This window comes from Lissotriton vulgaris, chromosome 8 (genome assembly GCF_964263255.1).
Source record: "Lissotriton vulgaris chromosome 8, aLisVul1.2, whole genome shotgun sequence".
In the NCBI taxonomy this organism is placed as follows: domain Eukaryota; kingdom Metazoa; phylum Chordata; class Amphibia; order Caudata; family Salamandridae; genus Lissotriton; species Lissotriton vulgaris.
Window position 1 is genome coordinate 1,176,018,248 of NC_141696.1, and position 24,777 is coordinate 1,176,043,024.

The 24,777-nt window shown below is 41.1% G+C and overlaps 1 protein-coding gene across 1 annotated transcript in view; it reads left to right on the top strand.

Annotated features, from left to right (window-relative positions):
• The window catches only part of LOC147698453 (uncharacterized), a 75,518-nt gene extending 50,942 nt beyond the window's left edge, over positions 1-24,576 (top strand). Inside the window, exons 2-3 of the mRNA XM_086933445.1 lie at positions 19,909-20,032; positions 24,256-24,576. Of these exons, the coding sequence (XP_086789571.1) occupies positions 19,909-20,032; positions 24,256-24,550 (419 nt within the window). The 3' untranslated portion in view covers positions 24,551-24,576. The remainder of the gene's footprint in view (positions 1-19,908; positions 20,033-24,255) is intronic.
• The last annotated feature ends 201 nt before the right edge of the window (positions 24,577-24,777 follow it).

The window sequence follows — 24,777 nt, forward strand, 5'->3', positions numbered from 1 at the left end:
ACCCCGATGTACCTGACCTAGGCCTAATACTTGGGAAGGAGTAAGTAAGTAGCAGTTTAAGTTATGTTGGTTAAGATTGCTTTTGCCAAGGATCTGATTCAAGAATTCCCTTTAAGGGTTTAGTCAGCTCCGTACCTTAGTAATAGAATGTGGGTGGTCTGGTATCTCGTTCTTCAGGACTCGATCTCCCAGCAACCCGCAAGGGGGACTCAGGAACACCGGAGCTGGATTTTCTCGGCGTGAGAAAAAGTAGCTTCTCCAGCACGTCAAAGGGGAGGGGCGGCTTCCGTGGGCTCTTGCATCAGCTGGGCTCTCGGGCAAGTAGATAGCCGCTCTGCTCCAAACCACCGCGTGTTTGTTTAAGGCAACTGTTGGTATTTTATACCTGAAAGGTGCCGGGTTTGATGTAAGGTTGGACAGAAGACGTCACTAAGAACTAAAAGTTCTTGCTGGACTCCAGGAGTTCTTGTTCAAATCAAAACAAAAGCAGGGGGGGAATTTCCCGGGCTGCTGGAGGCTTGGTTTGTTTAAAGAACGCGTTGTGCTTTCTAGGAGTCAATGGGAGTAGCCATGCTGTGCTTTGGACTGCATGGGCTATTACTGAATATCGATATGATTCTTATGCCTTTGTAGGGATATTATTGATTATGACCGCACAACGGCATGAATCGGGAATATCGAATTAGGGTCCTAGATAGAAGTATAACACCCACTCCACGGATTAATGTCCATCATTACTAAAAAAACTAAGCAATAATAAACATGTAACAATGCATGTGTGTTTTCCAACCCACCCCAAAATACCTATCGCATTTGAAATGGTACATGGTAAATACACGAAAATGAGTATTGGTACTGTACGCTTTTCAAGCAGTGTCATCATTCATAAAAATGCATATATATATTTAGCTGAATGATTTGCGAAAATTTACACATGAAATGGCTCTGAATACAGAAAAGAAGGTCGAGACCATTCCATCACATATTTATACAAAATGCTGTATGTGCTAGAGGCTGAGGTAAAATATTGTCTCTAGTATCCTAAAAATAGAAGCTCTGTTCTCTAAGAATAGTTCTACTTTAAGCAGAGTACCTTGTGCCAAAAAAAGTAAATATTTTGGAAATGGAAAAAATAATTTCGTTTTCAGGGGAAAAAATAGTTCACATTTTTTTTCAGTAGCTTTGTTTATCAAAACTGAAGGCTGAATTCAGAGTTCAGGGAACGCTGTGTGATCATTGTTTTTTAAGAATTATTCTCGTTGACTGGAGAGAACATCATATCAGACAGACTCGCAAAAAAATGGTCTACAACATCAGGTGAAAGTTCGACCAAGTTCGAAAATGCTGCGACTGTGCAGTTTGGAGCGTGATTGCTATCATCGATGTTTGGATCAGCAATGCTCACAGAAGGTTGTACCTGTATGGTGCTGCTTTCCTCTCGTACCTCACCGCCACCTACTCGTAGTGGTGAAGTCTCAACGATTGCCGTCATCAGAATAGGTAGCCGCTGGGGACAACACGATGCATTAGTCGTTACCGGACCTAGCAAAGTATCCATATCCTTTGGTACTGCTGATGGTAGTGTAAGACAGATGTCTAACACGCATTCTTCTCCGCATAGCAGACATCGAAGCACAGGTAAGATGCAATCCTGCCAGATTGGTCTGAATGAAAGAAACCAGGTTGTAGTTAGATCTCTTAGCCGGGCCAATCCGAGGACCTTAGTGATACGGTCTCGGTATCGTATTGCTAGGATCGTTTCTTCCATCGTTGCTAGAGTCTTGTCTGTGGATTGGCTTGCCATATCGGAGCAGAAGGAACAAAAATAAAATTCCTGCCACAAGTCCCAAGATTAATGGTAGGCCGCCAAAGACAGAATGGACAAAATTCGGGACGATGCCCAGAACTGTTTCAAAGGGTGCTAACAGTCCCAAAAAAACTGTCTTAAATACATGTGCGATGCCACTGGTATCAGACATGTTTAAGATTAGGCTTAACATTTCTGCGAAATGCGCGGGGCAATTTGTCGATAAAAGAGAATGTATCTCTGCCGATGTCCTTGCCATTTGCAGATCATACGTTTCTTTTGATGACGTTAGAGGCACAGTTGTCTGTAAAAAAATAGACTTCATTCTGCTTAAAGTTTCAATTCGAATAGAAGAGATATTCAACGAAGGCCATAACCCAGCCCCTGTATCTGGATTGCTGTGTGGATACAATACTTGCATACAGCAAACGACCCTGGAAGTTACAGTCACAAGATAAGCTTTCCCTGGCACCATCCCACAACAGCTGTGGTCACTTATTAAAATGTAACTCCCGTTACTAAGTTGTTTGAAAAATGGCTCTATCTGTTTTGCAGGACTGCCATGCAGGTGACATGAAAGGTTATTTGAAGACCCTTCGCAGGTTCCATGCAAGTTAATACCTTGACACAGAAGTGTACCGCTTAGTGATTTTTTACATTTGTTACCACTAAGGAATACATCCCTTTTCCCTTCACTATAACATCTGTGTGTATAGGGTAAATCCCATGTTGATTTGATGTATTCTTTACCCAACTTTTCATACTGGCCTGCAGGTATATACTCTTGGCAGTATTTAAACTGGAAAGTTGTTATCGGAATTGAAATTTTCCGTGTATTATCCATTCAATGACAGGTCTCTCTGACATTGTCAATGGTAATCTCTCAAGTTTTTCAATGCTCAGAATCCTATAATCTGCTCCTTTTTGTGCCAAACTGATTTGTTTATCAGTAAGGTTAAAGATACCGAATAATGACGTTGTGTTGATTAAACGCCATGGTACGTAGCCTGAACGCAGATTTTGCAACGTCCAACCAAGCTGTACAATAGAAAGTAATTGAGACTGTCCATGTTGTAACATTAGTAATTCCTGTTCTATTATATCAATAGCAGATGATACAATGCTTTCCAATGAATATATTCTGGAGGACAGAGTCGTTAACCCATTGTCCACTACAGAAAGTGATTTTTCCAAATTAATACGATCAATTTCTCGTATTTTCTCTGCTGTTTCAATTTTCATTACTTTCCAAGCTTCGTTGTACGCAGCGTATATACCGGCCGCTATGAAACGTTTTTGAAGCTGTTTGCGTGGTCCCATTATGAAATCACGCAAGTCTGCACCGTCTTTAAGTAAAGTCAAGTGTTGCTTAATTTCAGCCAGTGTGGATTTCTGTAGCCACTCAAGGCATAGCTTCCCTACACTGTATGTTGTAACTATCCCTGGATGTTGTCTCTGGGAGTATCTTGGGTCTGGCCTGGTCATTTTGAACCCCTGTGTTTTGTTCAGGAATCTATCTTGACAGTTGTTTGTGTCTGATGGCCAGATCAACCACTTTTTCCATTCAGGATGTGTTCTGTTTTGGTTAAAAATATGGGTTATGTCTATCTCCACATCTGTAGTGCTATCACTATCAGTAATGGGTTTTGGAATAGACGGTGTATTTAAGTCTTTTATCTTAGCTAAGCCAAGACAAGTAGTTTGTTCAATTGTGTCATTCAAAAATATCATTTGTTCTGGGATCATGCAGGCATTAAATAATGCTTCCTGGCCTTGTACTTGCCAATCTTTGGTGCCCCAGACTGTTTTTGTGTCAATGTTGTTTTACCAAAATTCGAAACCAAATGTAGACATTTTGTTATAAAAAATTTCCGAATAAATCAATTTAGTATTTGTCAACATTGTTTTCATTCCTGTCCTATTTAACATTTTAAAATAAAACGTTTTCGGATCACTGATGTTAAACCCTGAGAAGGACTGGAATTTCTCATAAAATGTTTCCGAGCTGCCTTTTGGCGGTGTTGGACAGTGTTCCCATTGGTTATAAGATAAAACATTTCTAGGCTGTGCAGTTTTATGCAAATAGTAATCACCAAAGTGGTTATAACAGTATAGCTCTTCATAATTCGATGAACCCTGTAGGTAATCATGTTCAGTAAATTTGGCTGACATCTGACATCATATTATTAATGTTTTCAAAGTCCCAATCATCAGAGAAAGTACTTGGTGTCACAAAGTCACTTAATGAAACCTTGAACTGGTGTGGATACTTCAAGAGCTCAACCGGGCCAAAAATGTCATATTCAGTTCTATTGGTTTGGCTGAGATGTTTACTGATGATAGTTCTCTTTTTTCGATGTGGGAGGATGTGTGAGGCTTTAGGACCAAGTTGATGTTCTGACTTGCTGTGTCCATTGTACTATATTTTCCATCAATGAATTTTCCGAAACATAGAACCATGATGAGCCAAAGCAGGAGAGTAAGTACACCTAACACAACCCATAATTCAATCCATGGTGAAATCAGATATGTTTCTTTTAGTTAGAGACAAAGTTCCATTATTTAGTCTTTTAAAGTTTTTGTTACATGCATTTCTTCATGCTCACTTGGATCTTCTGAGAAGTCGTCAAAGTTGATGAAGTAGCCAGATGCAGTTCTGTCAATTGTTGGGATTTTTTCCGGATTTTCATTTCTTTTGCATTTTTCTTTGTTTCATTAGAATAGTCAGAGGCTACATCATTGTAGATTGGTGTTTCTTGACGAACTGTTACTATTTGGGTTTCAAGAGGCACAAGTTCCATGTAAGCATGGGCGGAAAATCCGTTTCGCTAGCGGATTTTCGGTAAATTCGCAATCCGCGAGATTCGCGAATCTCCCGCAAAATCCGCAAATTCGCGAGCAGCGGATTTTATGGCTTGCTCGCACTGTTCGCGTGAGTTCGCGGCTTCCCAGTACAACTTCGCGCCCCGCGAATAAGCGCAAAATTGCAGAAATACGATCTTAGCAAAACTGAAACTACTTACCAGGTTCAAAAGTTCAGGCTCATCATTAGTAGCCATTTCCTGTAGTGCTTCCTGAGGGGCCCCTCCAGAGTTCAGTTGCCAGTTGCAACTATTATGTGACCCTGCTCTGAACCTCAGAATAGTTACACATATGCCACAAAGGTCCTGAATTACAGCTAAGGGAGACAAGCAGGAGCCAGGCTGGAAGTTCAAATCCATTCATCAGCCCCTAATTCATTATTGTCAGTTGGGGCAGGGCAGGTGTTGTAACTAATTTTGCAACAATGAAAGCACTTAGCAAGTGCAAAAGATCACTAATCAGGAAGCACTAAGGAAGCAGGTGCCAGCTAAAAAAATATTCTGTGACACATTAATCAGCCCCAAATTAATTCAGGTCACTTGAGGCAGGGAAGGTGTGCTTGCTTTGCCACAATAATGTACACTGACTGGACAACCAGAGGGTGCTGTGATGAAACAGAGGGTGGCATGGGTGGGCCAGAGGGTGGCATGAGTAGTCAGAGAGTGGCAGTGGTGACAGAGAGTGGCAGTGATGAAGAAGAGTGTCCCAAACAGGCTGGACACGTAGAAACAACAAGTTCGCGAAACTTGCGACCCGACAGGTAAGTTCGCGTGTTGCGAAATTGTACAAAACCCTCGCGAACTGGCAGAAACCCGCGCGAACACACAAAAAAAAAAAAATCCGCAAATTCGCGAGAATTCGCGGATTTTGCGGATTGCGAGTTCGCAAATCCGCAAAATTCGGGAACGCGAGATTCGCAAAATTCGCCCATGCTTAGTTCCATGGCATTATTGCATAGTCCTTTCTTATTCACTGCAGGTTTATCAAATTTGATTAGTCTCTCAGCATGAGCCTCTTGGATTGTAGCAAATTTTGGTATTCTGCTATTTCTTGGGAGTCCACTGGGCCTACTACTTATTATTGGCCACATGATTGTGGTTTTACCAGGTCGATGGATACAACTCGGCTCTCCTTTTTACCAGCAAGGGGTGGTAGTACAACTGCTCTCGTTCCGCTGATGGCTAAGACAGGTACAGCTTTTCTGTAAGAAGGCCCAAATTCCTTCTTCACCGCAATCTTCTCTCTGACCAGATCCCCAATTTTTGGAATCCAGACAGGTCTTTCTGGGACAGGTGGTTTTTCTTCAGTGGTTGTCGGCTGTTGTTTCAATTTTATGTTACTCAGGCTTTTTCTTGTTTCATTTAGATCCTGTAAAACAGCCAAATGGTCTTTGATATCAAAGCATCTTTCTTCTACCACTGAAGTGTGACAGTCAAGATCCTGAATTAGCATTCTAGTACTGAACAATAGTTTGTATGGAGTGAGACCTTTTAGAGAATTTCTTGGCAGATTATTAAGACTACGTTGGACACTTGTTAAATGTTTGACCCACCCATCACCCGAACCTAATACCCTCGCCGTTATAGATTGCTTTATGTCCCGTTTTTTTCTTTCCACTACCGCATTTCCCTCAGGATGGAAGGGAGAAGAGTACCGCAATGCGATGCCCATGCTGTTCATGGCCTCTTTGTAAGCTCGAGAGCTAAACGCAGGACCCTGATAAGAATGTAGCATGCCAATTGCGTATGTGCCGATAAAGACTCGCAAATCTTTTATAACAGTTCTGGCGCCAGCTGAATGCTGCTGGTCTACATATTCAAGTTAATTTGTCTTAATAATTATTGGGACGTATTCTTCTGGTTGGATTTCTGTATCCTAGAAAGCCTGAAGCTTTCTAACAAAGATGTCCGGGCAGTATTCTGGTCCGGTTCACAGCTGCGATCTCTGTTGCAGTCTGGACAATCCATTGCAAATTTGTAAATTTGCACGCTCATTCCCGGCCACCAGTACTCTGATTGTAATTCTATTAAAGATTTCAAGATCTGTTGGTGCCTCGATCCCAGTCCCATGTGTGCGCTTTCAATCAAGAAAACTCTCCGGTTCGTGTTTGGAATTACTCTATCCCCCACTCCAGGGATTTGAGCAAACGGAACGGAGTTTGCATCAATTATGTATGTATTACTGAGTGGATAGTTGAGAGGTAATGCTGCATAATTGCCTTTTAATGAGGCTTTTACCGCTAGCATGGTTTCCCCATCTATGTGTTCTTCTGAACGCTTTTCAGTGGCTACGGAAGCCGGTTGAACCGCTTCCGCTGTGGCTGAGTTAGCCAATTAATTCCCTGCAACGTGAACGCCATAACGTTGATGATTCAGTGCGTGTATCACGTGAGTCTTCTGTAGTTCTTTCTTTAAAAGAACTACTTGTTCCCAAAGCGATTTATGCTTTATTGTGGCACCTGTGTCATCTTTGTAACCGTTTTTGCTCCATGTCTGCATGTCACTGTTGTAAGACTTGACGCAGAAATGCGAATCGCACACTATTAGTGTCGGGAATTCACGATCGGCATTTTCAAGCGCCATCTTTAACGATCTTATTTCAGCTTGTCCAGCTGAACAGTTTCTGATTGATTCAGTTTTGGTAATCATTGGTCTGAATTTACCAGAGCGCCAATGACCTTTAACAATCGCGCACACTGCTTCGTATGATTTTTCCACTACATTGTAGTGTTGTGCAAATCTGTCCATGTACATTACACAAGTGTACTTTTCTAGAGGCAGAATTTCGATTGGCAGAGAATATTCTTGTTCGTACTCTAGATCACCCAGTTTCTTCAGTTTTGGGTCAAAATAGTATTTCACGTCTTCTGCAGCAAGAATATTTTCCCATTGTATCCATTTTGGATCTAATGCCACAGCATTTAAATTGCGTGTAGATGTTAATGCCTCAAGGGCTGATTCTGCTGTAAAAACAGTTATCCTTCTGCCTTGGGCTTGGGCTCTTTCTTTAGCTACAGCAGTTTGAACCGCCATCAGAATTTTTTCTGTAGAACTGGATTTCATTTCAGCTTTAGTGTACAAATGTGATTTGTAAGCTATAGGTACCGTTTCTCCCTCATTAGAGGTCAGGTATGTGAATCCGCATCTTCCTGGGATGACTCGGATTACAAGATTGCGTGTGTTTTCACGTGTTTGCAAATTTGTTTTAGTTAACATGTCTGTTTGTAGTGATCTTAAAATTTCTGTGTGTTTCTGAGTCCAATTTATTGATTTGAAATCAGGTCTTATTAATTCATAGAGAGGTTTAACTCTCTCTGCATAATTTAGTATGTATGTTCTTCCGAAATTCAGGAAACCTAGTATTGATTGTAAGTTCTTCAGCGTTTTTGGTGCTTGGAATACAGCACATTTCTCTAAGAAATTGTCTGCCAGGCTCTTGCCTTCACTTGCTAACTCATATCCTAAAAATAGGACTGTTAGATGGGCAATTCGTGACTTTTTAAAGTTGAATTTGTAACCCTCTGAAGCGAACCCAAGTATTATGGTGTTCACTCTTTTTAAGTGAGTCTCCAGGTCATCATCTGTGAGGTAGATGTCATCGACATAGGATAATGCCTCATCGTCGTAGATTTGTAGTAACTCTGTTACCCTTCCTGAGAATAATCCTGGGCTATTCTTGAATCCCTGTGGGAGTCTACAGAAGTGTTTTTGTGACCCCATTATTGAGAAAGCGGTCAAATACCTGCTTTCAGGTGCAATGTTTTGACAAAAGAATCCATTAGAGATATCTAAGGTTGTTTTATATTTTTTGCGTATAATGTTATTCATTAGTGCTGCACTGTGTGAGTTTTGTACTGCAAATGTTTTACAACAGGAGTTAAGGTGTCTGTAGTCCAAAACTAGACGATATGAGTCGTCTGGCTTGGAGACAGGAAACAAAGGATTGTTCATTTGTGAGGAGGATGTTTCAATCACCCCTTGATATTCAAGTTGATCTAAAATCTCTTTGACTTGCTTTTTAGCTTCTTGTTTAACTGGGTACTGCCTTTGTGCAGTGGGCTGATTTTTTAACTGGATTTTGTGGTGAGGTGAATCCTCATCCCATCCTACATGGTTTTTATATAAAGCTGGAGCTTGGGCTACTGCCCATTTTCTTGCAAGTGTATATTTTTTATGAATTGGTATATGATTAGAGAAGGCAGGCATAATTATTTCTTCACAATAAAGATGCGGATTGCGCACTCCTCTGTTTAATCCTAAACTGAAAAAGTGTGGTGTGCTCCAGGGATATCACTCCCCGACATCAGAAGTGTGGTAATCAAATAAATGTCTGTGGCACTTAGCGTAAGCGCCAGCTCCTTGGGCACAACCTTTCAGAACATGTTTCTCTTTGTTATTCCAAAATAAAGAAATTTTTTCACATAAACTCTTGTTTCAGATTCTTCTTTTCATTTATTTCATGTTGTCTTCACATGAAAACGATTTTTCTCAGATGATTATAATCAACAAATGTCATGCTTTAAAGCTGATACAACACATATAGGTACATCACTACCCAATGCATTTCGGACGGTTTGTCCTTCGTCAGGGGTATTCTGTAAACAAAATGAACATTCTATGTATCAAATCCTCCGAAAAAATGTCTAATTACATGTATATACAACATAAGTGCAGCGAGTTTTAAAAGTGCTTTTAAATCGCTTTTCACATCCCAAGTCATATTCAGTGGTTATTCAATGTGCTCTGTGTAGTGCCCGAGTGTTTATAAAAAATGATAGACTTAATTATGTGTCTAAGATAGAGTATAACCCATAGTCTCGGCAACTCAACCATTAGGGTGACCATTCAACGTGGTTGCGTGCAAAAAATAACGAACGTAGCATAGACCTCAAAAGGAAACTGTGACATGCATTCGTGCGCATTCTTTCAAGAACTTACTTGTGAGATAGTATAGACCCATGCGTCTACTTCGTTCGCCCCTCGCTACCGAGTGTAGAAAGTACCGGCGTATATACGGAAGTGAAATCACCCGTGTGCTATCAACATAAAAAAAGGACTCTGTATACGGCGGCCATCTTATAGTGGTGTAAATCCCCAATCGGATATGAATATGAAAAACGTGATGTGTAAATAATGTAACTGACGAGTGATTTAAAAAAGAAGTGATTTAAATGAGTGAAGGATGTTAATCCTGGGGTGCAAAATCAGTATGGTATATTGCCTTTTCAAACATACACTTTATCATACAAATGTTTCGCAAAAGATAACATAAAAATTCCATCCGGTCATTTAAACCAAAAGGTTTGGAAGATTGCAGGAACTTAATCCAGTGATTTTCGCGTTTCAATAGAAAGTTGTTATTGTCTCTGTCATCACGCTTTTCCACGACCTCTACAGCAGCAAATCTGAATTGGCTGACGTTGTGTTTGTTTTCCTTAAAGTGTAATGCTAGAGCAGATTTTGTATTTTCAGTTCTTATATTGCTCTTATGTTCATTGATGCATACTTTCAGTTTACGTTATGTTTTTCCAGTGTAAACCAGTCCGCATGGGCATTTGATTATGTAAATTACATTTTCTGTGTCACATGTAGCTTTCAATCTTAAATTGATGTTAGTGCCCTTCATTGGATATTTCATCGATGGCCCTTTCATCATGTTGTTACAGTTTTTGCAGTTCAGACATGGTTGGTTGCCTTTGAAGGTGACAGAAGAAGTTGTTTTGGGCTTCTTGATAATTTCTTTCAAATTGTTCGCCCTAGTATACGCAAATAGTGGTTGGTCTTTGAAAATTTGATTGAAATCCTGTTCAGTACTGACAATTGGCCAATGTTTCAATATTGAGGTTTTGTATGCTTTTGAAACAACTGAAAATTTAGAGACAACTACAGGTCTATTCATTTCATCTTTTCTTCTGACCGCTAAAGCGTCTTGTCGGGTGATCTTGTCACATTGTTCCTTGGTATTGGTTAGGATTGATTGAGGGTAACCTCGTTGTCTGAAACGTTCCATCATGTTGGCAGCTTGTTCTTCATATTTATCTGAATTAGATACTATCCTCTTGACCCTGAGTAGTTGGGAGAAAGGAAGATGGTTCTTAAGAGGTTTTTGATGGAATGACGTATAATGCAGTATGTTATTTTTATCTGTTTCCTTTCTGTATATGTTGGTTTCCAAACGATTGTTTACTCTTGTGACACTCACATCCAGGAAAGTGATTGTATTTTGACTCCTTTCAGCAGTAAATTGTATCCAATCATTGATGTGATTGAGTTGTGTTAATGCTGTTTCCAAAGATGTTTGATCGCCTTGCCATAGGACAAATATATCATCGATATATCTCAAGAACAGCCTGGCGTGTGTATCCCAAGGATGACAATTCAAGATATAGTTCTCTTCAAAATGGTTCATGAATGCGTTCGCATAGACCGGCGCTGCACAGTTGCCCATGGAAGTTCCGGACAACTGTGCATAACACTGGCCCTCCCATGATAAATAACTTTGATACAAAGTGAAATGCATCAATTGCAAGATGAAAATCTGGAAATCCATCTCTAAATCAGAGTTTAGTAAAATGTTCTCTATAGCTTCCAAGCCAAGATCATGTGGTATACTGGTGTATAACGCTTTCACGTCTATGGAGCATAACCAGATGGGTTCATTGTCTTCAAAAGTGATGCCATCTATCTGATGCAAAAAGTCTGTTGTGTCTTTCACATAAGTGCGGGATAGTTGGATCAAGGGTTGTAGGTATTTGTCAATCAATTTGCCAGTGTTCTCATGGATGCTACCTCGAGTTGAAACGATTGGTCTAAATGGTGGGTGTCTTAGATCTTTATGAATTTTCGGTAGCATATACATGCTAGGGGTTCTTGGATTACTTGGAGTCAAATACTGTTTGGTTTTTTGATTGATGACACCATTCGCATGTGATGTGGTTAGAATGTTAACCAATACTTCCATGTATTGTCGAGTTGGATTTTGTTGCATCAGACTATAGGTGTTGGTATCTGAAAGATGCTCTTGTACTCGTTCTCGATAGTAGGTAGTGTCCATCAGGACTAGGGCACCCCCTTTGTCTGCTGACTGGTATGTAATCTCCTCTCTTTTGGCTAAGTTGTTGAGAACTGAGTATTCCGTGTTAGACATGTTGATCAATTTTTTCTTCCTTGTATAGTTGAAGCTCGAGATGTCATTTTTTACTAGGTTTTCAAAGATATCCAGAGATTTGTGGCTCGCAGGTGCCATGAACGTACTTCTTGTTCGTAAACCTTTCAGTTGGTCAACTTGATTACTATCTGTTGTTGGTGCGATGTTCTCAAAGAAATGTCTTAAGCGCAAGGTGTGCATGAATTTGAATAGACTAACCTCAAGCTCTAGTTCGTTGGTGTGGCTGGTTGGAATAAAGGAGGTGCCTCTTTGTAATACTTTCATTTCTTGTTCTGACAGAGTGTAAGATGAAATGTTCACAACTAGGTTGGTTTCTTCTTTGGTTTCTCCACTCTCTTGCTGAGTGTTGTGTTCCTGAGATCCCTTTCCGTCAGACCGTCCGAAATGCATTGGGTAGTGATGTACCTATATGTGTTGTATCAGCTTTAAAGCATGCGAGATGTGGCAGAGGAGACCTGTACGATTTTCTACCCCTTCCCCGGTCACTTACCTGTGTCATACATGTGGTGAATGACTCGTGTGAGGCAAACTGCGGAAATCCCTGTATCCATTCCCGTGGCTCCCACGACCTGATGGAGGACCTCAAAATGAGACCCGAGTGGCCGCCCATCGACTCCAATGCAGCTCAGAGGCTGCCTCTATCCACACGCTAATGCCACATTGGAAGGCTTCCTCGGCTCCTGCAGAGCAGATCCTCCCTCTCCCAACCCCGCATGTGGAAAATTCCAGCAAACTCTCAATCTGGGCAGACTGGTAAATTCCCCTATCCTAAATTAAGTCTATCGAACATTTAGCCATTTGTCTTAGGGGGTGTGTGCACCTATTCTTGCTTTCTCCCTAGAGGTCTTGGTTGCTCCCTACCCCATGTTTCCCTCCTAGCCTTAAATAGGTAGGTTTGTATGCATGCGTAAGAGTACAATATTTGTGTGCTTGTGAATCCGGTAAGTGGGTTGAGGTATTGTGGCTCTCATATTTTCTTAAACTATAACATTCCATTATTATTCATGTTTCTGAAGGCTACTTGCTTTATAGATCAGATGGGTGTACACCATTCTTCATTACTGTACCACACCTTTGTTTTATATTATCATATTAGGGGCAACCACAGATGGGTAAGCAATGCAGAGGATTCGAATTATGTTGAAGAAGGGCACTCTAATAAAGTAGATTCCTAGTTAAGTACGGGGTTAGTAAAAATGAAGTGCATTAATCAGTACCTCAAAGCCCTCTCCATCGTGACTGTACGTGGTTGCAAATGTGCCAGAGGAATCCATAGGAAGGTCAGCCTTGAAATACACCAATATACTGTTACATGTAATGAGACGTTTGCAGTGGGTTGAAATGTGGAACCATGATATTAATGCAGATGCTTATGTGGATACTGGTGCAGGCCTCATCTGAAAAGCTTTATGATGCGAAGCCTTTCCATACAGTTTGTAGTTCACCAGTAAACTTTGATGGGTCCATCAGGTAACCTCCATGAAAGTGTCGAGAAGAGGCGCTGCCTAGGTTTATGCCTGTAATGCTGGTGTAGCAGTCAATTTCATTTATTTCGGACTTTTCATTTATAACATCAATGTAGCGCATTGTATATGTTCTTTTCCAATACCAAAATAGAATAAAGCTCAGATACATAAAATATCTACTGCACTGTAAAACAATTTTTTAAACTCTACTTAAAAACCTTCCAGCTAAAAAAAATTATACAGCCTTAGTATGTTCCTGAGCTCTCAATTATTCAATGTCTTTGCACGAGTGGCTCGTCTAGGCTTTTTTTGTGTCTTGGACATTCCAGTATAGATGTTATTGTGGGATGAATATAACTACAAGTTCCAGAATGCAAAGCAAAGACTTGGAGAGGATGCAATACACATTCATTAAACATACTTCATTCTTCAATGTAAATTCTGCACATTGTATTTAAAAAATAATAATTTGGTAAATAATAAAAATTTTGGGTTAGCACCACCATAGGTAGTAGCCAACTTTCACTCATACAGAGCATCTTGGAAATTGTGTTTGGACTGATATTATTGACCACAGAACTTGACTCCGAAATTTCAGATCTCTGAGATAAGCTGGTTCTCTGAAGACTAAGTGATGACTTTAGTGACGCACATCACTTGTCCAGATTATTTTTGCAGTAGCACTACCCTCGAGGTCCAGAACAGTAACAAGTGACCAGGAATAATTAAGCTGAATGTCCTCTAGAGAAGCAAGAATACCAGTGTTAACAGTTCACTTCAACAAGGACTCATCCCCGACTCCCTCAAAATTGGACAAGTTACACCTATACTCAAGAAACCAACAGCTGACCCTACTGACCTAAACAATTGCCGTCCTATTACCGATATTCCCACCCTTGCAAAACTGTTGGAAAAATGCATACAACTCCAATTGACAAAACACATTGATCAGTTAGACCTCCTCAACCCTCATAATCAGGCTTCCGAGCAGGGCACAGTACTGAAACTGCTATGACACACATAATTGATGACGCACTCCAAATCCTAGATCAAAATGATACCTGCCTCCTCATCCTTCTTGACCTCTCCTCAGCATTTGACACTGTCAAACACATGAACTTACTCGAGCTGTTACACACCAAAATGGGTCTATCTGGGACTGTTCTCAAATGGTTCACCTCCTTTCTGCATAACAGGTCTCAGAAATTCAAGAGCAACAACTTGATGTCCCCACCAGTGCCTGTAACATTAGGCGTCCCACAAGGATCTTCTCTATCCCCAACATTGTTCAATCTGGTCATGGAACCTCTCACCACCTTGTTACAAGCATCTAATGTACACTTTCACATGTACGCCGACGACACCCAACTATATCTCAAATCACAATCCCCCAAAGACATCAAACTTCTGAACTCAACTCTCAGAAACACCCAATCATGGCTTGCCGATAATCACCTCAAACTCAATGCTCTGAAAACTGAGTTCCTTCTGATCTCACCTCCCGTGAAAATCTCCACCACTCAAACTTGGCTTAAGCACCTAACTGCACTCAATGTCCAACCTACCATCGTGGACTCAGCGAAATCCCTAGGCATTACACTTGACGCCAACCTCAACATGCAGCAGCATATCAGCAAGGCAACTAAGGAAGCAAATTTCCAAATCAATACCCTGAGGAAACTTAAACCCTTCCTACCAGCCAAGGACTTCCAATCTGCAGTACAAGCCCTAGTCATTCCTCGCTTAGACTACGGTAGCGTCGCCCTTTGCGGACTCCCTCTATCTACAACTGCACCCCTGAGAGCCTCTTTGAACGCTGCAGCGAGACTCATCACTGGATCAAAAAAACACTCACATGTTTCCCCTGACCTAAAATCCCTGAACTGGCTACCTTTTGAAGCCAGAATACACCTGAAAATTGCCTGCATGACGCACAGAGCTTTACACTACAACTCACCCGGCTACCTCACTCAGAAGCTGACAATATCTGGTGGCACAAGAACCACTAGAAGCACAAAGAATCTTCTTCTGAAACCTCGTAGATTCCGGAAGGTTAAAACATATAAACGCTCCTTTTCAGGAATGGCACCCAGGATCTGGAACTCACTCCCTCCAGAAACCAGACTTATCTCCTCCACTACATTCTTTAAGAAAGAAGTAAAAGCTATCCTCATGACTAAATTCACCTGAACTTGTACTTTGGATCTATTTGAGACTCTGCACCTATCTGCACTATTGTTTGTCTGATTGTCGATTTGTATCATTGGTTTTAGTTGATTATTATGCTCCCCCATGTACCTACCCTATTTTGCTATTCATTTTTTACCTACAACTATTCTTTGCTCAAAAGTCTGTTAATCACCCCCTTGTTTCCTTACCCCCTGTTTTTGTAAAGTGCTCTGATATCTGCAAAGATCTTGTTTGCGCTATATAAAACTTTCAAAATAAATAAGCAGGTATTCGTTGACTGATAATTGTTTGGGATGGAGGCATTCCCCTTCCACTACTACAGTGCAGAATGACATTCAGGACAAAGAGATGACATTTAATGTCTAGGGAGCCTCGAATTTCTTAAATATATAAAATTTCAAAGTTCTGATCCCACATTGGATAACTACGCCCACAACAGCAAAGAACTATTCAACATCGTCAAAGAGTTCACCAACCCCACCGCCGGCACCAACGACATCACTCCCTCCCAAGACCTCTGCAACTCCCTATCCTCATTCTTCCACAACAAAATCGCTGACATACATAACAGCTTTGGTGACCAGTCCACCCCACCCACCTTCAAACTAAAACCCCCCTCCAACAACCTTTGCACCTGGAACCCAATCACCACTGAAGGCACCATCCGCCTGATGAACTCCATCCACTCAGGATCACCAACCGACCCATGTCCCCACCACATTTTCAACAAAGCAGACTCCATTATCGCACCCCATCTCCGAGACGTCATCAACTGCTCCCTCAACTCCGCTACCTTCCCGGAAAGCTGGAAACATGCCGAACTCAGTGCCCTCCTGAAAAAACCCACAGCAGACCCCACCGAACTTAAAAACTACCGCCCCATTTCGCTCCTCCCATTCCCTGCCAAAGTCATTGAGAAAGCCGTCAACAGTCAGCTCGCCGCCTTCCTCGAATCCAACAAATTCCTCGACCCTTCACAGTCCGGCTTCCGAGCCAAACACAGCACCGAGACCGCCCTCATCGCAGCAACAGACGACATTCGAACCCTACTGGACAATGGAGAAACAGTCGCCCTCATCCTACTTGACCTCTCCGCAGCCTTCGACACAGTCTGTCATAGCACCCTTATACAACGCCTCAGCAACGTCGGAATACAAGGAAAAGTATTGACCTGGATCGTCTCATTCCTCGCCGGAAGAACCCAGAGAGTCCGCCTCCCCCCTTTTAGATCAGAGGCCACCGAAGTCATCTGCGGTGTACCACAAGGATCATCACTCAGTCCCACCCTCTTCAATGATACATGAGTCCCCTCGCATCCATCGCGCGCCAACACAACCTCAACATCATCTCCTACGCAGACGACACCCAGTTGATCCTCTCCCTCACCAAAGACCCAAACATCGCCAAAACCAACCTACACGAAGGGATGAAAGAAGTAGCCGAGTGGATGAAGAACAGCCGTTTAAAGCTGAACTCGGACAAAATGGAAGTCCTCATCTTAGGATCATCCCCCTCCGCCTGGGACGACTCATGGTGGCCACCGGCCCTGGGAAACGCACCCATACCAACGGACCACGCACGTAACCTGGGCTTCATCCTGGACTCCTCCCTCTCGATGACCAGACAAGTCAACGCCGTCTCATCATCATGCTTCAACATCCTACGTATGCTCAAAAAAATCTTCCGTTGGATCCCTATCGAAACAAGAAAGACGGTCACTCATGCACTGGTCACAAGCCGACTGGACTACGGAAACACCCTTTACGCCGGAACCACAGCCAAACTACAGAAAAAACTCCAACGCATCCAAAACGCCTCAGCCAGACTCATCCTAGACATCCCCCGCCAAGACCACATTTCCGGTCACCTGAAAGACCTCCACTGGCTCCCCGTCAACAAGAGAATAACGTTCCGTCTCCTCACCCACGCACACAAAGCCCTCTACGACCTAGGACCCGAATTCCTCAACACGCGCCTGTCCTTTTACACCCCAACCCGCCAACTACGATCGTCCAATCAAGCCCTCGCCGCAATCCCACGCATCCAAAGATCCACCATGGGGGGAAGATTATTCTCCTACTTAGCGGCCAAGACCTGGAATTCTCTCCCCACCCACCTCCGCCTTACACAGAACCACCTCTCCTTCAGAAAACAACTAAAAACTTGGATATTCGATAAGTAAAGTACCCCCACCCCTCCCTCAAGCGCCTTGAGACCCTCTGGGTGAGTAGTGCGCTATACAAATTTTAAACTTGAAACTTGAAACTTGGGCAAGTTGATGAGCGATAAGTAAAAACATGGCAGGCTAAAACTATTGTTCCGATCGTTCTGGCCTAATGACGTTGTCTCTTTGCCGGTTCAGTGAACCAATGCCTAGTATGCTAAAATGTATGGCTAATGAATGTCCACATTTCTTTTGGTTCTGGTTGTGGTAAATGGCAAAATATGAAACTACTTCAGAATGAGGCGATATCCATAAAAACAGTCCTACCTAATTTAGTCGCACTCAGACTACACTAAATAGGCCACCAGCTAGATCAAGGATATGCTTGTTTCTCCCCCCTCAACCACGTTAAGCGGAAATTGTCAAAAATCTTAGTGTCCATTCTTGAAAGGCTTGGGTGGTTTTTTAGCCAGCTGAGTCGCAAAGTCCTTTGGAGGACTTGAGATAAAAAAGCAAAGCTACAGCAATGTCTTCAATACCAAAGATATATACAGAAGGTGGTCATAAAGATGTGCAGTAGTGCCATGTCAAGACAGTGAATCTGGAATTAGAGTGAAGGTGGTAGTAAGTTTACAGTTGTACATCAACGTACAGTATTTATGGATATTTTATACCTTCCATTTGATGTACTCTGCACCTATGTAGTGCAAGTAGGTCTTATTGTGATGTAAAATCCAGCATCATTTTAACATCCATGAAAATGTAGTGTGGAGCTGTTATGGCTTGGGAATACTGTAATCTGACTTGGAGTTGTAAAGGGTTTTGGAAAAGATAAAGTCAATGCCACAGCTTCAGTATGCTTGGGAATAGCATCACAACAAGCAACCAGGGCATGCAGGCGAATCACTCTGATGTTCACGTATAGCGGATAACCTTGTAGAACCTAGAGTGATGCTGGCTGTGTGTCGTGCACAAACTCTGTGGAGAATCCTTGCAACATACTGATGTGCATCAGAAGCTGATGCTCAAGGGCCACACTTAGCTACAGTCGATTTATTCCATCATCTGAACATTGCTTTTCTTTTGATGTACATCTCGCTTGTAGTCCCGAGTTGTGGTGTGGGAGTACAGCACAAGGAAATCTGTCTTCATCTCCAGAGTGGTAGCACAGTTGAAGGATCATTGTAGTGTTCTGACTTCTCAAGCGTATTAACTATTATAGTTAAAGGGGCATTAGCAGAAGAATACGCAGGTTATGGGGACAACCATTCAGGTTAGGGAGACTCACATTTAGCACTTAATACCATTAATATCGTAATCGATCTGAAATTGTCATTATGCATTACAAATCTTTGAGTAACTCCATATTCCCAGTACTTTATTGGAAAACTGCCACCGTACCTTTGGATATACCACTTGGAGGCGTCATATTTTCCATAGTAAGTCTACTGAGGACCCCATATGTGACTGTTCGGGCGTACAAGCATCTGCCGTCGGTTCTGTGGCTAAGAGATCACAAACAACACCAGGTCTTAGCACTTAAAGTAATTACTGGTGCGCCCCTGGAGTCCCTGAACATTTCTCTGCTCCTAAGGATACAAATTATCTGCTCTCGGCTGTACTTCTAAATGGGGCGATATTGAGTCATTAGAATGTGCTGCAAGTCCACGGTAGTTACCGGTTTTGCTAACTCCAATTTAATGCTCTAAAATTGAAGTCTAACCGGTGAAGAAAATGCTTAATAATGCTGCCACGTCCAAACAAGCATTGGCATAGCCAATAGGTCTCGCGCTTGGGATCGTATAAGTATTTAGTTATGCAGCACCATATCCTTGATGAAACAACACCAACATTTGCCTGGCTAAACACTTATAAGGTCCCAAAGGCGAGACCTATTGGCTATGCCAATGCTTATTTAATATATATATATGACATCCATATGTTTTTTTGCACAGTTTTCATAGGGATGATTGATAGTACGATGTAGTGTGTAAGTGGACCTATTGTGTGTGTATTGCTCAGCATTTTAGGGAGGGCTTTTTGCATTTGGTAAACCCTCCCCACTTTCTACATTAGTATATGTAACATATTACGCTCTGCACAACTGCATAAATGCTTTATATTGGATTACTAAATAATATTTCATAAAGATAGCTATTAGTATATAAAAATTCATTTGTAACCTTAGCAATATGGGCATGAAATGTGATATCATTTAAGTATCCTTTTTAACAGACTCCACTGTCTTGCAGGGGGGACACTATTGCCATTGTATCCAAAAGACTATGTGGAGGAGGAGGAGGATGAAGCAGATATGTCTTCTGAGATTGATTTGGATGAAGAGAGACTTGAGCCAAGATCTGATGATGATGACATGTAAGGCCGCAACATATGGCTATGAGTATTTGAAGCACAGAAAAGTTATTCTATCAACAAAGATGTTCACCAATGAGGTGCTCCTGCAAGACAGTTATTTTTAAAGTTTAAATATTTTCTTGGAAGTATGCACTTGCAGCACAAATAATCAGGTTACACAAGATATCAAGTGCTACGTTCAGTATATATATCACCTAATCAATACCAACATTTCAAAGCAAAATGTTGTCCAAAATGAAACCGATCCAACCAGAGGGTGCTGACACCTAGCGACTAATGCCAGCTCACTTCAGTTTCTCTCCTCCTTTGCACAGCAACTCGTGAAAAACACTCTTCGGATGCACGAGGAACATGGACACTCAGCCTCCTCACCATTTCACCATTAAATAGATCACAATGGCGTACTGTGGCCCTCAGTTTGACCCATAACATTGCTTGCTGAACACACTCATTCTGAAATATGGCAAAGTGCTGCTTCAATTCTAATATTTGCTTGTCCTACTTAACAGCATTATCACATTCAGCCTTCAAAAATGCAAAATATTCATCTTGCTTCTTGATCTGTTTCTGTAGAGTGTACAACACATTTTCTTTGTCCTGTAACCCATCTTGCACTTTGCTCAACTCACCATAGCTTGCATACCATTCTGTAATTTATCTTGAAGCAACTGCCTCTCAAACGTATGCTTTTTCTCTAACTCAACCAACTCAAAAACAGTTCACCAGCTAGATTAATTGACCGTTTATTCTGCTTAGCTTCAGCAGTCGCCAAGATTCGTTTAGCCACATGTCAATATGCTAAATATAATTGGCTGGCGCAACATTGGGATCATATGTTGTGCCCACTATTATAGGACTTAGGACTCAGTCCCCAACTCCTGAAAAAAAGTTGAGAAAGGGTGTAGCCCAAATGGACTCCTGTTGATTAAAAAAAGAATGAGGGGATCTGCAGTACAACAGTGAGGCTCCCGTGTCATTTCACAGACTTACTGTGGTCCTGCCAGAGCAAGCATCCCTACCATGGTGCTGCAGCTCCATAAAAGCTTCCATACCATGGTGCAGGATCCACAGTACCGGTTCTTGTACTGAGGGCTGGCACCAGGGAAGGAAGTCTGCAGTACACTGTGACAGGTATGTACTGTTTACCACACAGTTTTTACTAACATGATTGGTACAACGTAGGTCAGTAGAATGCAGGTAAGTACCACACAAGCCTTTTTTGGCCTGTTTATGATGCAGTACTTTACAATGCAGGCAAGTGTTTTTTTGAAATGACATTTTTAATGTCATAAAAAGAAAGGGTAAGGAATGGTTAAGGGATAGGTACGTGTAAATGGGGGTAAGGTTTTAATTAGGGGTTTGTGATCAGTAGAGGGTAAGGAAGGGTAGACTTTTTAAAGATTCGGGGTGGGTACAGATAGAGAGGGTAAGAGGTGTTAGGGTTCAGGGCAGGTCGAGGTAAATGGGGTAAGGAGTTTTTATGGTCCAGGAGTTTGTAGATGTAAAGGGATTTAAGGGTTAGGGGCAGGTAGAGGTAAAAGGATGTGTCTTTTACATTTGATGGCCAGGTAGAAGTAAAGGGAGGAAGGGTTTTTAGCGGTCAAGGGTGTGTAGAGGTAAAGGTAATACGAGATTTTTAGGGTTCAAGTGCAGGTAGATGTAATGGGTAAGGTTTTTTTAGGGATTCAGGGTTTGGTAGAGATATAGGGAGGTAAGAGACTTTTAGGATTCAGTGGCACGTAGAGGTAAAGGGACATAGGGTTTTTAAGGGAGAATATATATGTGTGTGTATGTATATTTTTATAAAAAGGGGTATGGGTGGGCTCTTTAACAATCTCTCTCTCGCTATATATATGTTTATGTACACATTTAATCATATATAAAATATCAGCTGTTAGAACACATAATGTGCTTCAAAATACCACGTTGTAAAACAACATAATGTTGACAACAATGTGTTGTAAACATCCATGGTAAAGGCATGCATTATTAATGAAGTGTATTATAACAGCTGATATTCCCGTGGCACCATCGTCTGGAGAAGCCCAGTAGCCAACCCCTGCAGTGCATGGGCAAAGGCAATGTGAACCAGTGGCTGGTCACCCACAGAATGTATGGTGAAGTATCTGGCCAGGGGCCGGTCACTGTGGCCAACTCCTGCTGCTCATGGCAAAGGACGTGCACAGCAGGGTTTGGACGCCTGCTGAGGGTTGGCCACCTTGGAGAGTTGGGCAGAGGGCTTCGCTTGACATTAGCCATAAACAGAGGTGAGATCCCAAAAAATATTGAGTTTAGGATATAATAAAAAAAACAAAGAAACTCACTCAAAAACCAAATGTCAAAGTGACATTAGAGTTAGGCTTGGTAATAAGATTGTAACATACATTAAAAAACACTCCAGAAATCCACACAAAAAAACCTGTTAAAATGCAGTTACAGTTACAAAGCAAAACCTCAAAAACACTGAAATTTGCCAAATAAACTTCTGTGAACTAATTATAACTTGCACCCTGTCACTCACAGCTTAAGACTTCACGTGTTATATCACTCATTACACGTTAAATTACATCATTGGTGACATCACTGATCACATTTTAATTGACGTAACAAATTACATCATCTATGGTACTACCTACAAACTAGAAACAGTTATTATCACACGACTCGAGGGCAGAGATCCACAGACAAGCCCTTCTTCAAATTCCACAAACGTGTACCTCCAGATTTGGACGGAGGTCTTTTTCCTACCAGGCCCCATTCTATTGCGATAAACTTCCCCTAACAATTTGCTTATGCAGAGAGCTGGGTACGTTAAAAAAATTCCTAAAAACCTGTCTGTTTTAGTCAGTTTTTCACTAGTCTTATACTTCAGCAGAAGCGCCAAGATATTTCTTCAGGGATGATTTGTTGCGCTATACCAAGAGAGCATAACATAACCAACTCGAATATCATTTTAAAAAAGAAAATTGGTGGGGAAAGCCCTAAAGTCATGTACCACATAAAATTACTATGTGTACATGTGAGGCAACAGAATGGACATTAGCAATTTCTGTTTCTTGAGAAGACTTGCTCAGTTTTGTGCCTAGCACCTGTTTTGTTTGTTTGATTTTTGGTCTCACAGAAAACCTTTATTAAGATTCTGCTTAGATGAGCACAGAAACAGGTGCCCTTTATGCTAAGGCAAAAAATCACAAATAGGTAGTAAATTGTCATTGCTTATTTTGACAAGACCAGCATATTCTACCTTTTCACCACAAAAGAAATGTCACCAAAGGTGACATGAGATGATAGGAATTTGAAAGAATTAATGAATTTCCTGCCAGCTATCACGGGAAAATCTACATTTTTCATAACAACATTTCCAAAGGACGGCACTGCGGCTGATACTTTTTCAGTAGCAAGAATCTTCCTTTGCAGCGTACTTTACCTTACCATCCTCCAATCCACTTGTTTTTCTGGAAATTGAGATAATCATGGATTTTAATTATTCTCATTAGCTATGATTGGTGCTAGTTGGTTCAATGCTTCGCTCTTACATTAGCATTACTACTACAAAATATATCTTTATACACAAATTACTGAAATATTATCAAGTTTTTTTTAGAAAATGGAGCATATTATCTTAGCGTTAACCTTCCTCTGTCACTGATAACCTTAACATCCAATTTATTTGAACATGTATAATTTGGAGTGAGAGAGGGATTGTATGAAAGCTAGCTCTTGTGAGAGGTGCCTTAATTCTGAAAACATTTTTCAAAATAAATTCAATGTTCCTTCTGACCTATATCATCGCATTATCTCCTATGTTAAGCTGATTTTGTAATATTTTGTTAATGTAAGTTAATAGTCTAGTCAATCAAGATAATTATATATTTTATGACGGTGACTTGTTATACTAAAATCCCATTTACAAATTCATGCATTACCATACATAGAACTATCAGTCAATCTATTGTTCTGTACAGTTCTATCAAGTTATGTTATTTTTTTTCTTTATGGTATTGAATTGTAATATAGCTATTGGAATCAACATCATCCTTAATAATACAGAGTTTGACCCCTTCTTATTTAAACTAAACTTACAAAATCTCAAATATATAACCGAATTGATAACATAATATTTTAAAACAATGGTTGCAAAATCCTTTTACAAAGGATTTTTGGTATTTTGGTAAGAGTAGTTCAGTTTTAACTGCTTTGATTATCATTGTTCTTTTCTTCAGAAATTTTGAAGACTCTGATGACGAACTGAGAGAAGCGTTGGTAGAGTCTTTGGAACAAGTTATACTTCCCAAAGAAGAGATATTGAACGACGAAGTAAAAACAGAAGATATATGCCTAGAAGAGCAGAAGTCTAGAGAAAAGCAGAATTTCCCAAATTCCCCAGAAGAAAAAGTGCAAAAAGAGGACATGTTACAAGAAGAAAAGAATGAGGCCATACCCATCAAAATACCTTTAACAACTGGGGCAAATTTACAAAATAACTCTGCTTCATCTCGCATCTGTGCCGTTGAATAGAAATGGAGGGATTTGATTATATATTACACAGTGGTTTCTCTTTCTTTTTTAAAGGAAGAAACATTTTTGAAAGTTGTACCTAGCCAATGTGTTTGGGGTAAAATATTCACTGTGTAATAATGCTGTGAAGCATTTCTATGTCAGCTGATAGGTGGGTGGTGTGAAATCCACAAACAGAAGATGTGTGGCTTACAAAGATGTGAGTGTTAATAAAGTACAAACCTACA